Raw genomic sequence first — 15,111 nt, 5'->3', positions numbered from 1 at the left:
GAACAGCCCTCAGTCGTGGTATATTGGCCATATACCCAGCCTAAGAACAGCCCTAAGTCGTGGTATATTGGCCATATACCCAGCCTAAGAACAGCCCTCAGTCGTGGTATATTGGCCATATACCCAGCCTAAGAACAGCCCTAAGTCGTGGTATATTGGCCATATACCCAGCCTAAGAACAGCCCTCAGTCGTGGTATATTGGCCATATACCCAGCCTAAGAACAGCCCTCAGTCGTGGTATATTGGCCATATACCCAGCCTAGAACAGCCCTCAGTCGTGGTATATTGGCCATATACCCAGCCTAAGAACAGCCCTCAGTCGTGGTATATTGGCCATATACCCAGCCTAAGAACAGCCCTCAGTCGTGGTATATTGGCCATATACCCAGCCTAAGAACAGCCCTAAGTCGTGGTATATTGGCCATATACCCAGCCTAAGAACAGCCCTCAGTCGTGGTATATTGGCCATATACCCAGCCTAAGAACAGCCCTCAGTCGTGGTATATTGGCCATATACCCAGCCTAAGAACAGCCCTCAGTCGTGGTATATTGGCCATATACCCAGCCTAAGAACAGCCCTCAGTCGTGGTATATTGGCCATATACCCAGCCTAAGAACAGCCCTCAGTCGTGGTATATTGGCCATATACCCAGCCTAAGAACAGCCCTCAGTCGTGGTATATTGGCCATATACCCAGCCTAAGAACAGCCCTCAGTCGTGGTATATTGGCCATATACCCAGCCTAAGAACAGCCCTCAGTCGTGGTATATTGGCCATATACCCAGCCTAAGAACAGCCCTCAGTCGTGGTATATTGGCCATATACCCAGCCTAAGAACAGCCCTCAGTCGTGGTATATTGGCCATATACCCAGCCTAAGAACAGCCCTCAGTCGTGGTATATTGGCCATATACCCAGCCTAAGAACAGCCCTCAGTCGTGGTATATTGGCCATATACCCAGCCTAAGAACAGCCCTCAGTCGTGGTATATTGGCCATATACCCAGCCTAAGAACAGCCCTCAGTCGTGGTATATTGGCCATATACCCAGCCTAAGAACAGCCCTCAGCCGTGGTATATTGGCCATATACCCAGCCTAAGAACAGCCCTAAGTCGTGGTATATTGGCCATATACCCAGCCTAAGAACAGCCCTAAGTCGTGGTATATTGGCCATATACCCAGCCTAAGAACAGCCCTCAGTTGTGGTATATTGGCCATATACCCAGCCTAAGAACAGCCCTCAGCCGTGGTATATTGGCCATATACCCAGCCTAAGAACAGCCTAAGTCGTGGTATATTGGCCATATACCCAGCCTAAGAACAGCCCTCAGTCGTGGTATATTGGCCATATACCCAGCCTAAGAACAGCCCTCAGTTGTGGTATATTGGCCATATACCCAGCCTAAGAACAGCCCTAAGTCGTGGTATATTGGCCATATACCCAGCCTAAGAACAGCCCTCAGTCGTGGTATATTGGCCATATACCCAGCCTAGAACAGCCCTAAGTCGTGGTATATTGGCCATATACCCAGCCTAGAACAGCCCTCAGTCGTGGTATATTGGCCATATACCCAGCCTAAGAACAGCCCTCAGCCGTGGTATATTGGCCATATACCCAGCCTAAGAACAGCCCTCAGCCGTGGTATATTGGCCATATACCCAGCCTAAGAACAGCCCTCAGCCGTGGTATATTGGCCATATACCCAGCCTAAGAACAGCCCTCAGTCGTGGTATATTGGCCATATACCCAGCCTAAGAACAGCCCTCAGCCGTGGTATATTGGCCATATACCCAGCCTAAGAACAGCCCTCAGCCGTGGTATATTGGCCATATACCCAGCCTAAGAACAGCCCTAAGTCGTGGTATATTGGCCATATACCCAGCCTAAGAACAGCCCTCAGCCGTGGTATATTGGCCATATACCCAGCCTAAGAACAGCCCTCAGTCGTGGTATATTGGCCATATACCCAGCCTAAGAACAGCCCTCAGCCGTGGTATATTGGCCATATACCCAGCCTAAGAACAGCCCTCAGTCGTGGTATATTGGCCATATACCTACAGCTCCTCAGGCCTTACTGCTTAAGTATACTACGTAATAGCTGGTAACAATAATAAGGTATGGAGCATTTTGTTTCTTTAATGAGCATGCTTGGTAAACTTTGAATAGTCTTAAGTGATCCTTTGTTTTCTTTAGCATCAAATCCAGCTCTTTCATTTGGACCAGCCTTTACATTTTTTTTTTTTAACATTGTTATATTACTACAAGATAAGTCATTAATATTAAATGTGATTTATAGGCAATAGTTGTCATTCGCATGATCATTCTGACACTATGGAGGTTAACGGAGATAACTACCATATACTCAGACAATAGATCTACCCTGTAATTTATATCAAAACAAAAATATATATAAAAAAAACAAATAAGATAATCATCGTTTGAGAACATGGTATTTGTGGCATTAATTCCACTGGAATGTTGCTTTTGCCCTCAACACATCTCTCTCCCTAAGTACTCTTACTACTGTGCTCACGACCATAGCATTACATTCAACACAACAAGGACAATGGAAGAGGCTAAACATTAACATAAACAACAACAAACGTCGTTGCCTCTAGGGGGTGCTCTTAAGCCAAAGGGGTCAACGAAAACGATCCTAAATTGGTGTTCGTCGTACTTTAACAACGATCGTCGTTCAAACAATCAAAACCTTATTTCATGACGAGAGGTGATCCCAGTGTCTTTGGGTGTGCCGTGCGTGACGTAGTCGTGAGGAGAGAGGGAAAGGCAGAGATCCGATTGGTTGATGTTCTCAGTTGCCAGGCAGGAAGCTGAGGATGTATTCTCCCACCCCGAAGAAGTAGACCACCTGGGCGATACCAAATAAGGGCGCGATGACCAGGGCACGGCAGTACGCCCCCTTCAGGAACGCAGAGGGACCCTCGTTCTTCATGATTTTACTGATGGGAAAGAAATGGGCAACACAGATTAGCAACAAGATATCAGTGAATAGTTTTTACCTCGTTACTAATTATGTGTTTAAACTGAATATGGCAGCTGAGTTATCATATAGAGTATAGAATGTATTCATTCTGTATTCAAATTAGCGACACCACACCAAAAATAACAAGAAAAACTGTGAAAAACATAGCTAATTATAACAGTCTTCTGGTTGAGGGATATGTTTTCCCAAAACCTTCACAATTAAATGTTAACTGGCTACAAAGTATTTTTATTTTTAAACTTTTATTTAACCTTTATTTAACTAGGCAAGTCAGTCACCCCAGTCAAAGCCCGGACGACACTGGGCTAATTGTGCGCCGCCCTATGGGATTCCTAATCACGGCCAGATGTGATGCGGCCTGGATTCGAACCGGGTACTGCTGTGACGGCCCTTGCACTGAGATGTTGTGTCTTAGACCACTGTGCCACGTGGGAGCCCAAAAGAAGCCTGTGTCTTCCTTGCAGAATAAAAGCCCGATGTTTTCTACCAATCCAGTGGGCATTTGCTTTGTAAACTCAATCACATATGTGCTACAGAAACACCAAACAGTGCTAGATGGCTGTACTACAGAAACACCAAACAGTGCTAGGTGGCTGTACTTCAGAAACACCAAACAGTGCTAGGTGGCTGTACTTCAGAAACACCAAACAGTGCTAGGTGGCTGTGCTACAGAAACACCAAACAGTGCTAGGTGGCTGTGCTGCAGAAACACCAAACAGTGCTAGGTGGCTGTACTACAGAAACACCAAATAGTGCTAGATGGCTGTACTTCAGAAACACCAAACAGTGCTAGGTGGCTGTACTACAGAAACACCAAACAGTGCTAGATGGCTGTGCTACAGAAACACCAAACAGTGCTCGGTGGCTGTACTTCAGAAACACCAAACAGTGCTAGGTGGCTGTGCTACAGAAACACCAAACAGTGCTAGGTGGCTGTACTACAGAAACACCAAACAGTGCTAGATGGCTGTACTACAGAAACACCAAACAGTGCTAGGTGGCTGTACTACAGAAACACCAAACAGTGCTAGGTGGCTGTGCTACAGAAACACCAAACAGTGCTAGGTGGCTGTGCTACAGAAACACCAAACAGTGCTAGGTGGCTGTACTACAGAAATACCAAACAGTGCTAGGTGGCTGTGCTACAGAAACACCAAACAGTGCTAGGTGGCTGTGCTACAGAAACACCAAACAGTGCTAGGTGGCTGTACTACAGAAACACCAAACAGTGCTAGGTGGCTGTGCTACAGAAACACCAAACAGTGCTAGGTGGCTGTACTACAGAAACACCAAACAGTGCTAGGTGGCTGTGCTACAGAAACACCAAACAGTGCTAGGTGGCTGTGCTACAGAAACACCAAACAGTGCTAGGTGGCTGTGCTACAGAAACACCAAACAGTGCTAGGTGGCTGTGCTACAGAAACACCAAACAGTGCTAGGTGGCTGTACTACAGAAACACCAAACAGTGCTAGGTGGCTGTGCTACAGAAACACCAAACAGTGCTAGGTGGCTGTACTACAGAAACACCAAACAGTGCTAGGTGGCTGTACTACAGAAACACCAAACAGTGCTAGATGGCTGTACTACAGAAACACCAAACAGTGCTAGGTGGCACTCAACCATCTCCTGAAGTGGTAATATGTATTGTACTATACTTAGAACATCCTATTGTCATGTTTTTATCCAAAACAAAAAGTGTGAGTTTGAGAGGGGGGGGTGTCTGAACAACGTCAATACCCCACAATCCCCATGTGTTGAGATTTACCTGATACAGTCAGTCACTCCGCTGTAGGTTTGAGGGGGGGTCCTGAACAACGTCAATACCCCACAATCCCCATGTGTTGAGATTTACCTGATACAGTCAGTCACCCCGCTGTAGGTTTCCTCTGTACTCCCTCTGTTCATAGACTGGATTCTGGTCTTTATCACTGTCAATACACAACAACACCATGGTAACACTACAACACCATGGTAACACAACAACACCATGGTAACACAACAACACCATGGTAACACAACAACACCATGGTAACACAACAACACCATGGTAACACTACAACACCATGGTAACACTACAACACCATGGTAACACTACAACACCATGGTAACACTACAACACCATGGTAACACTACAACACCATGGTAACACTACAACACCATGGTAACACTACAACACCATGGTAACACAACAACACCATGGTAACACTACAACAACATGGTAACACTACAACACCATGGTAACACTACAACACCATGGTAACACAACAACACCATGGTAACACAACAACAACATGGTAACACTACAACACCATGGTAACACTACAACACCATGGTAACACTACAACACCATGGTAACACTACAACACCATGGTAACACTACAACACCATGGTAACACTACAACACTACAACACCATGGTAACACTACAACACCATGGTAACACTACAACACTACAACACCATGGTAACACTACAACACCATGGTAACACTACAACAACATGGTAACACAACAACAACATGGTAACACTACAACACCATGGTAACACTACAACACCATGGTAACACTACAACAACATGGTAACACAACAACAACATGGTAACACTACAACAACATGGTAACACTACAACACCATGGTAACACAACAACAACATGGTAACACTACAACAACATGGTAACACTACAACAACATGGTAACACTACAACACCATGGTAACACTACAACACCATGGTAACACTACAACACACACTGATGCAACTAAGACCCTATGATTGGTGTAAGAGCCCGGCGAAATACAGACCATTTTAACTCAGAGAGACAAAACGTAGTATAATAGTATAACATTGTAACACATTCTAGGGTCTTAATAACAAGTTATAACACGTATGAAAGAAAATCCCCATGTCTCACCATCTACAGGGTTAACAGCCTATATATTACTACAGTATTATTAACTAGATACTGGATATATAATATTATGTCTCACCATCAGTCTGCCAGCCTATATATTACTACAGTATTATTAACTAGATACTGGATATTATAATATTATGTCTCACCATCTACAGGGTTAACAGCCTATATATTACTACAGTATTATTAACTAGATACTGGATATATAATATTATGTCTCACCATCAGTCTGCCAGCCTATATATTACTACAGTATTATTAACTAGATACTGGATATTATAATATTATGTCTCACCATCTACAGGGTTAACAGCCTATATATTACTACAGTATTATTAACTAGATACTGGATATATAATATTATGTCTCACCATCAGTCTGCCAGCCTATATATTACTACAGTATTATTAACTAGATACTGGATATTATAATATTATGTCTCACCATCTACAGGGTTAACAGCCTATATATTACTACAGTATTATTAACTAGATATTATAATATTATGTCTCACCATCAGTCTGCCAGCCTATATATTACTACAGTATTATTAACTAGATATTATAATATTATGTCTCACCATCTACAGGGTTAACAGCCTATATATTACTACAGTATTATTAACTAGATATTATAATATCATGTCTCACCATCAGTCTGCCAGCCTATATATTACTACAGTATTATTAACTAGATATTATAATATTATGTCTCACCATCTACAGGGTTAACAGCCACGGCGGCCGTGCTGCCAGCCAGACAGCCTGCCAGGAATGAGACATAGAACGGAGCGGGGCCCTCCGCTCCTCTCTTCCCCAGGTCGTTCAGGTTGGCAAACAGAGGGAAGTAGATGATGGAGAACGGAACATCCCTGAGAAGAGAGAAGAGAGGAAGGGAGAAACGAGAGACGAGCAGAGGAGAGTTTTATCATATTGCCATACCTCAGTGTGTGTGTCGGTGTATCTATGAATGGGCTTTCATTGTATTTCTTTGATTCCTCGATTCCTCATGTCCTCTTTCCTCGACTCCTCAAAACGCCTTGGAGGAGAAGATCCAAGGTCCCTTAGTCCCTGATCTTTTTCCTCCATACGTTTTGAGAAGGAGACGAGGAAGAGGACGGTAGGAAATCTAGGAAATACAATTGAGATAGAGCCAATGAGTCGAGGGTAGTTGGTGGTCAGAACAGTGTCTGTCTGTGGTGCTCTGTTGTTTACCTGAGCAGTGTGGCCCCCAGGCCCTTGTACAGCCCAGCGATTCCCTTCTCCTTAAGCAGTTCCCTGGTCAGTTGCATGGCGGTGGGGGACTTGGTCGGCACGGTCCCGGTACCACCGTCTCTGGCATCAGCTTCCTCTGGGCCTCTGATAGAAGGACAGACAGGGACAGCGTGGAGTTAGAGCTTTTCTGATAGTTGATTTGTTAAGGAACAATTTTAGTATTATTGTAATGAAGATGCACTAACTTTTCTGTTCTGTCTGTGGACAATATAGTATCCATCCATCCACCTACCCACCTACCTACATACCTACCCATCCACCTACCTACCCACCTACCTACCCACCTACCTACATATCCACCTACCCACCTACCTACCTACCCACCTACCTACCCACCTACCTACCTATCCACCTACCTACCTACCCACCTACCCACCTACCTACCTATCCACCTACCCACCTACCTACATATCCACCTACCTACCTACCCACCTACCTACCTACCTACCTACCTACCTATCCACCTACCTACCTACCTACCTATCCACCTACCTATCCACCTACCCACCTACCTACCCACCTACCTACCCACCTACCTACCCACCTACCTACCTACCTACAAACCTACCTACATACCTATCCACCTACCTACCTACCCACCCACCTACCTACATATCCACCTACATATCAACCTACCTACATACATATCCACCTACATACATATCCACCTACATACATATCCACCTACATACATATCCACCTACCTACCTACCTACCTACCTACCTACCTACCTACCTACCTATCCACCTACCTACATATCCACCTACCTGCCTACATATACACCTGCCTACCTACCCACCTGCCTACCTACATATACACCTACCTACCTACATATACACCACCTGCCTACCTACCTACCTGCCTGCCTGCCTGCCTGCCTACATATCCACCTGCCTACCTACCTACATATCCACCTACCTACATATCCACCTACCTACCTATCCACCTACCTACATATCCACCTACCTACCCACCTACCTACCTACCTACCTACATATCCACCTACCTACCCACCTATCCACCTACCTACATATCCACCTACCTACCTACCTACCTACCTACCTACCTACCTACCTACCTACCTACCCACCCACCTACCTACAAACCTACCTACCTACCTACCTACATATCCACCTACCTTCCTACCTACATATCCACCTACCCACTTACATACCTACCTACCCACCTACATACATATCCACCTACCTACATATCCACCTACCTACCTACCTACATATCCACCTACCTACCTATCCGACTACCTACCTATCCACCTACCTACCTACCTACCTACATATCCACCTACCTACCTACCTACCTACCTACCTACCTACCTATCCACCTACCTACCTACCTACCTACCTACATATCCACCTACCTACATATCCACCTACCTACCTACATATCCACCTACCTACCTACATATCCACCTACCTACCTACATATCCACCTACCTACCTACATATCCACCTACCTACCTACATATCCACCTACCTACCTACATATCCACCTACCTACCTACATATCCACCTACCTACCTACATATCCACCTACCTACCTACCTACATATCCACCTACCTACCTACATATCCACCTACCTACCTATCCACCTACCTACCTATCCACCTACCTACCTATCCACCTACCTACCTATCCACCTACCTACCTATCCCACCTACCTACCTACCTACCTACCTACCTACCTACCTACCTACCTACCTACCTACCTACCTACCTACCTACATATCCACCTACCCACCTACATACATATCCACCTACCTACCTACCTACCTACATATCCACCTACCTACCTACCTACCTACCTACATATCCACCTACCTACCTACCTACCTACCTACATATCCACCTACCCACCTACCTACATATCCACCTACCTACCTACATATCCACCTACCTACCCACCCACCTACCTACATATCCACCTACCTACCCACCTAACTATCCACCCACCAACCCACCCACCTACCTACATATCCATCTACCTACCCACCCACCTACCCACCCACCTACCCACCCACCTACCTAACCATCCAGTTTACGGCTATTTAGACAAGATAAGACTTTATAAGGGTTTGTACCTGCTCGTGTAAAGTCTTACAATGCGCTATAACTGCACGCTGTTACCACATGGAATGCATGAATAACTCAATGAGAATGTAATGGTAGGCCAATACAACAAGGGGACGAGAATAGACAGTGGAGATGGTAGGATCATTATGTGGATCCACTATAGAATAGACAGTAGAGATGGTAGGATCATTATGTGGATCCACTATAGAATAGACAGTAGAGATGGTAGGATCATTATGTGGATCCACTATAGAATAGACAGTAGAGATGGTAGGATCATTATGTGGATCAATATAGAATAGACAGTAGAGATGGTAGGATCATTATGTGGATCCACTATTGAATAGACAGTAGAGATGGTAGGATCATTATGTGGATCCAATATAGAATAGACAGTAGAGATGGTAGGATCATTATGTGGACCCACTATAGAATAGACAGTAGAGATGGTAGGATCATTATGTGGATCCACTATAGAATAGACAGTGGAGATGGTAGGATCCTTATGTGGATCCACTATTGAAAAGACAGTAGAGATGGTAGGATCATTATGTGGATCCACTATAGAATAGACAGTAGAGATGGTAGGATCATTATGTGGATCCACTATTGAATAGACAGTAGAGATGGTAGGATCATTATGTGGATCCACTATTGAATAGACAGTAGAGATGGTAGGATCCTTATCCAATATAGAATAGACAGTAGAGATGGTAGGATCCTTATCCAATATAGAATAGACAGTAGAGATGGTAGGATCCAATATAGAATAGACAGTAGAGATGGTAGGATCATTATGTGGATCCACTATTGAATAGACAGTAGAGATGGTAGGATCATTATGTGGATCCACTATTGAATAGACAGTAGAGATGGTAGGATCATTATGTGGATCCACTATAGAATAGACAGTAGAGATGGTAGGATCCAATATAGAATAGACAGTAGAGATGGTAGGATCATTATGTGGATCCAGTATAGAATAGACAGTAGAGATGGTAGGATCCAATATAGAATAGACAGTAGAGATGGTAGGATCATTATGTGGATCCACTATTGAATAGACAGTAGAGATGGTAGGATCATTATGTGGATCCACTATAGAATAGACAGTAGAGATGGTAGGATCATTATGTGGATCCACTATAGAATAGACAGTAGAGATGGTAGGATCATTATGTGGATCCACTATAGAATAGACAGTAGAGATGGTAGGATCCAATATAGAATAGACAGTAGAGATGGTAGGATCATTATGTGGATCCAATATAGAATAGACAGTGGAGATGGTAGGATCATTATGTGGATCCACTATTGAATACAGTGGAGATGGTAGGATCATTATGTGGATCCAATATAGAATAGACAGTAGAGATGGTAGGATCATTATGTGGATCCAATATAGAATAGACAGTGGAGATGGTAGGATCATTATGTGGATCCACTATTGAATACAGTGGAGATGGTAGGATCATTATGTGGATCCAATATAGAATAGACAGTAGAGATGGTAGGATCATTATGTGGATCCACTATTGAATACAGTGGAGATGGTAGGATCATTATGTGGATCCAATATAGAATAGACAGTAGAGATGGTAGGATCATTATGTGGATCCACTATAGAATAGACAGTAGAGATGGTAGGATCATTATGTGGATCCAATACAGAATAGACAGTAGAGATGGTAGGATCATTATGTGGATCCACTATTGAATACAGTGGAGATGGTAGGATCATTATGTGGATCCACTATTGAATAGACAGTAGAGATGGTAGGATCATTATGTGGATCCACTATTGAATAGACAGTAGAGATGGTAGGATCATTATGTGGATCCACTATTGAATAGACAGTAGAGATGGTAGGATCATTATGTGGATCCAATATAGAATAGACAGTAGAGATGGTAGGATCATTATGTGGATCCACTATAGAATAGACAGTAGAGATGGTAGGATCATTATGTGGATCCAATATAGAATAGACAGTAGAGATGGTAGGATCATTATGTGGATCCACTATAGAATAGACAGTAGAGATGGTAGGATCATTATGTGGATCCACTATTGAATAGACAGTAGAGATGGTAGGATCATTATGTGGATCCACTATAGAATAGACAGTAGAGATGGTAGGATCATTATGTGGATCCACTATAGAATAGACAGTAGAGATGGTAGGATCATTATGTGGATCCACTATTGAATAGACAGTAGAGATGGTAGGATCATTATGTGGATCCACTATAGAATAGACAGTAGAGATGGTAGGATCATTATGTGGATCCACTATTGAATAGACAGTAGAGATGGTAGGATCATTATGTGGATCCACTATTGAATAGACAGTAGAGATGGTAGGATCATTATGTGGATCCACTATAGAATAGACAGTAGAGATGGTAGGATCATTATGTGGATCCACTATTGAATAGACAGTAGAGATGGTAGGATCATTATGTGGATCCACTATTGAATAGACAGTAGAGATGGTAGGATCATTATGTGGATCCACTATTGAATAGACAGTAGAGATGGTAGGATCATTATGTGGATCCACTATTGAATAGACAGTAGAGATGGTAGGATCATTATGTGGATCCACTATTGAATAGACAGTAGAGATGGTAGGATCATTATGTGGATCCACTATAGAATAGACAGTAGAGATGGTAGGATCATTATGTGGATCCAATATAGAATAGACAGTAGAGATGGTAGGATCATTATGTGGATCCACTATTGAATAGACAGTAGAGATGGTAGGATCATTATGTGGATCCACTATTGAATAGACAGTAGAGATGGTAGGATCCTTATCCAATATAGAATAGACAGTAGAGATGGTAGGATCATTATGTGGATCCACTATTGAATAGACAGTAGAGATGGTAGGATCATTATGTGGATCCACTATTGAATAGACAGTAGAGATGGTAGGATCCTTATCCAATATAGAATAGACAGTAGAGATGGTAGGATCCTTATCCACTATAGAATAGACAGTAGAGATGGTAGGATCATTATGTGAGTCCACTATATAGAATAGAGTGGAGATGGTAGGATCATTATGTGGATCCACTATAGAATAGACAGTAGAGATGGTAGGATCATTATGTGAGTCCACTATTGAATAGACAGTAGAGATGGTAGGATCATTATGTGGATCCACTATTGAATAGACAGTAGAGATGGTAGGATCATTATGTGGATCCACTATAGAATAGACAGTAGAGATGGTAGGATCCAATATAGAATAGACAGTAGAGATGGTAGGATCCTTATGTGGATCCACTATTGAATAGACAGTAGAGATGGTAGGATCATTATGTGGATCCACTATAGAATAGACAGTAGAGATGGTAGGATCATTATGTGGATCCACTATAGAATAGACAGTAGAGATGGTAGGATCCAATATAGAATAGACAGTAGAGATGGTAGGATCATTATGTGGATCCAGTATAGAATAGACAGTAGAGATGGTAGGATCCAATATAGAATAGACAGTAGAGATGGTAGGATCATTATGTGGATCCACTATAGAATAGACAGTAGAGATGGTAGGATCATTATGTGGATCCACTATAGAATAGACAGTAGAGATGGTAGGATCATTATGTGGATCCACTATATAGAATAGACAGTGGAGATGGTAGGATCATTATGTGAGTCCACTATTGAATAGACAGTAGAGATGGTAGGATCATTATGTGGATCCACTATTGAATAGACAGTAGAGATGGTAGGATCATTATGTGGATCCACTATTGAATAGACAGTAGAGATGGTAGGATCATTATGTGGATCCAATATAGAATAGACAGTAGAGATGGTAGGATCATTATGTGGATCCACTATTGAATAGACAGTAGAGATGGTAGGATCATTATGTGGATCCACTATTGAATAGACAGTAGAGATGGTAGGATCATTATGTGGATCCACTATTGAATAGACAGTAGAGATGGTAGGATCATTATGTGGATCCACTATTGAATAGACAGTAGAGATGGTAGGATCATTATGTGGATCCACTATAGAATAGACAGTAGAGATGGTAGGATCATTATGTGAGTCCACTATAGAATAGACAGTAGAGATGGAAGGATCATTATGTGAGTCCACTATTGAATAGACAGTAGAGATGGTAGGATCATTATGTGGATCCACTATTGAATAGACAGTAGAGATGGTAGGATCATTATGTGGATCCACTATTGAATAGACAGTAGAGATGGTAGGATCATTATGTGAGTCCACTATTGAATAGACAGTAGAGATGGTAGGATCATTATGTGGATCCACTATAGAATAGACAGTAGAGATGGTAGGATCCTTATCCAATATAGAATAGACAGTAGAGATGGTAGGATCATTATGTGGATCCACTATTGAATAGACAGTAGAGATGGTAGGATCATTATGTGAGTCCACTATTGAATAGACAGTAGAGATGGTAGGATCATTATGTGAGTCCACTATTGAATAGACAGTAGAGATGGTAGGATCATTATGTGAGTCCACTATAGAATAGACAGTAGAGATGGTAGGATCATTATGTGGATCCACTATAGAATAGACAGTAGAGATGGTAGGATCATTATGTGAGTCCACTATATAGAATAGAGTGGAGATGGTAGGATCATTATGTGGATCCAATACAGAATAGACAGTAGAGATGGTAGGATCATTATGTGGATCCAATATAGAATAGACAGTAGAGATGGTAGGATCATTATGTGGATCCACTATTGAGTAGACAGTAGAGATGGTAGGATCATTATGTGAGTCCACTATTGAATAGACAGTAGAGATGGTAGGATCATTATGTGAGTCCACTATATAGAATAGACAGTAGAGATGGTAGGATCATTATGTGGATCCACTATAGAATAGACAGTAGAGATGGTAGGATCATTATGTGGATCCACTATAGAATAGACAGTAGAGATGGTAGGATCATTATGTGGATCCACTATAGAATAGACAGTAGAGATGGTAGGATCATTATGTGGATCCACTATAGAATAGACAGTAGAGATGGTAGGATCATTATGTGAGTCCACTATATAGAATAGAGTGGAGATGGTAGGATCATTATGTGGATCCAATACAGAATAGACAGTAGAGATGGTAGGATCATTATGTGGATCCAATATAGAATAGACAGTAGAGATGGTAGGATCATTATGTGGATCCACTATTGAGTAGACAGTAGAGATGGTAGGATCATTATGTGAGTCCACTATAGAATAGACAGTAGAGATGGTAGGATCATTATGTGAGTCCACTATTGAATAGACAGTAGAGATGGTAGGATCATTATGTGAGTCCACTATATAGAATAGACAGTAGAGATGGTAGGATCATTATGTGGATCCACTATAGAATAGACAGTAGAGATGGTAGGATCATTATGTGAGTCCACTATATAGAATAGACAGTAGAGATGGTAGGATCATTATGTGGATCCACTATAGAATAGACAGTAGAGATGGTAGGATCATTATGTGAGTCCACTATTGACCACACGGGGGCAGAATTGATCCATAATCCAACACTAGGTCATAGTGACCCTTCCATTTTGCAGCTCCGTGTCTCTCTCTTGTCAATCCTCCTCCATCTCTCTAAATATCTTACCGATTGTTTTTCCGTCTTTCTAAATGTTTCTATTGGGTCTGGATCGCCGATAGAGAAACGTAACGGTCATGTGAATGCCGTCTCCACTAAAGTGTTAATCTGCAAAATTGTATTATTCGCCTACCTCCTCATGCCTTTTGCACACATTGTATATAGACTGCCCATTTTTTTTTTCTACTGT

At 42.4% G+C, this 15,111-nt stretch overlaps 1 protein-coding gene across 1 annotated transcript in view; it reads right to left on the bottom strand.

Moving 5' to 3' along the window:
• Positions 1–2,654: 2,654 nt before the first annotated feature.
• Positions 2,655–15,111, bottom strand: part of LOC127908431 (mitochondrial glutamate carrier 1-like) — a 77,646-nt gene continuing 65,189 nt past the window's right edge. Inside the window, 5 exon segments of the mRNA XM_052466812.1 lie at positions 2,655–2,961; positions 4,859–4,934; positions 6,634–6,788; positions 7,132–7,223; positions 7,226–7,275. Coding sequence (XP_052322772.1) covers positions 2,814–2,961; positions 4,859–4,934; positions 6,634–6,788; positions 7,132–7,223; positions 7,226–7,275 — 521 coding nt within the window. The 3' untranslated portion in view covers positions 2,655–2,813.

Source organism: Oncorhynchus keta, chromosome 17, assembly GCF_023373465.1.
Source record: "Oncorhynchus keta strain PuntledgeMale-10-30-2019 chromosome 17, Oket_V2, whole genome shotgun sequence".
NCBI classification, from domain to species: Eukaryota; Metazoa; Chordata; class Actinopteri; order Salmoniformes; family Salmonidae; genus Oncorhynchus; species Oncorhynchus keta.
Note: the sequence above shows the minus strand (reverse complement) of the source record. Positions and strands in the feature narration are given on the sequence as shown.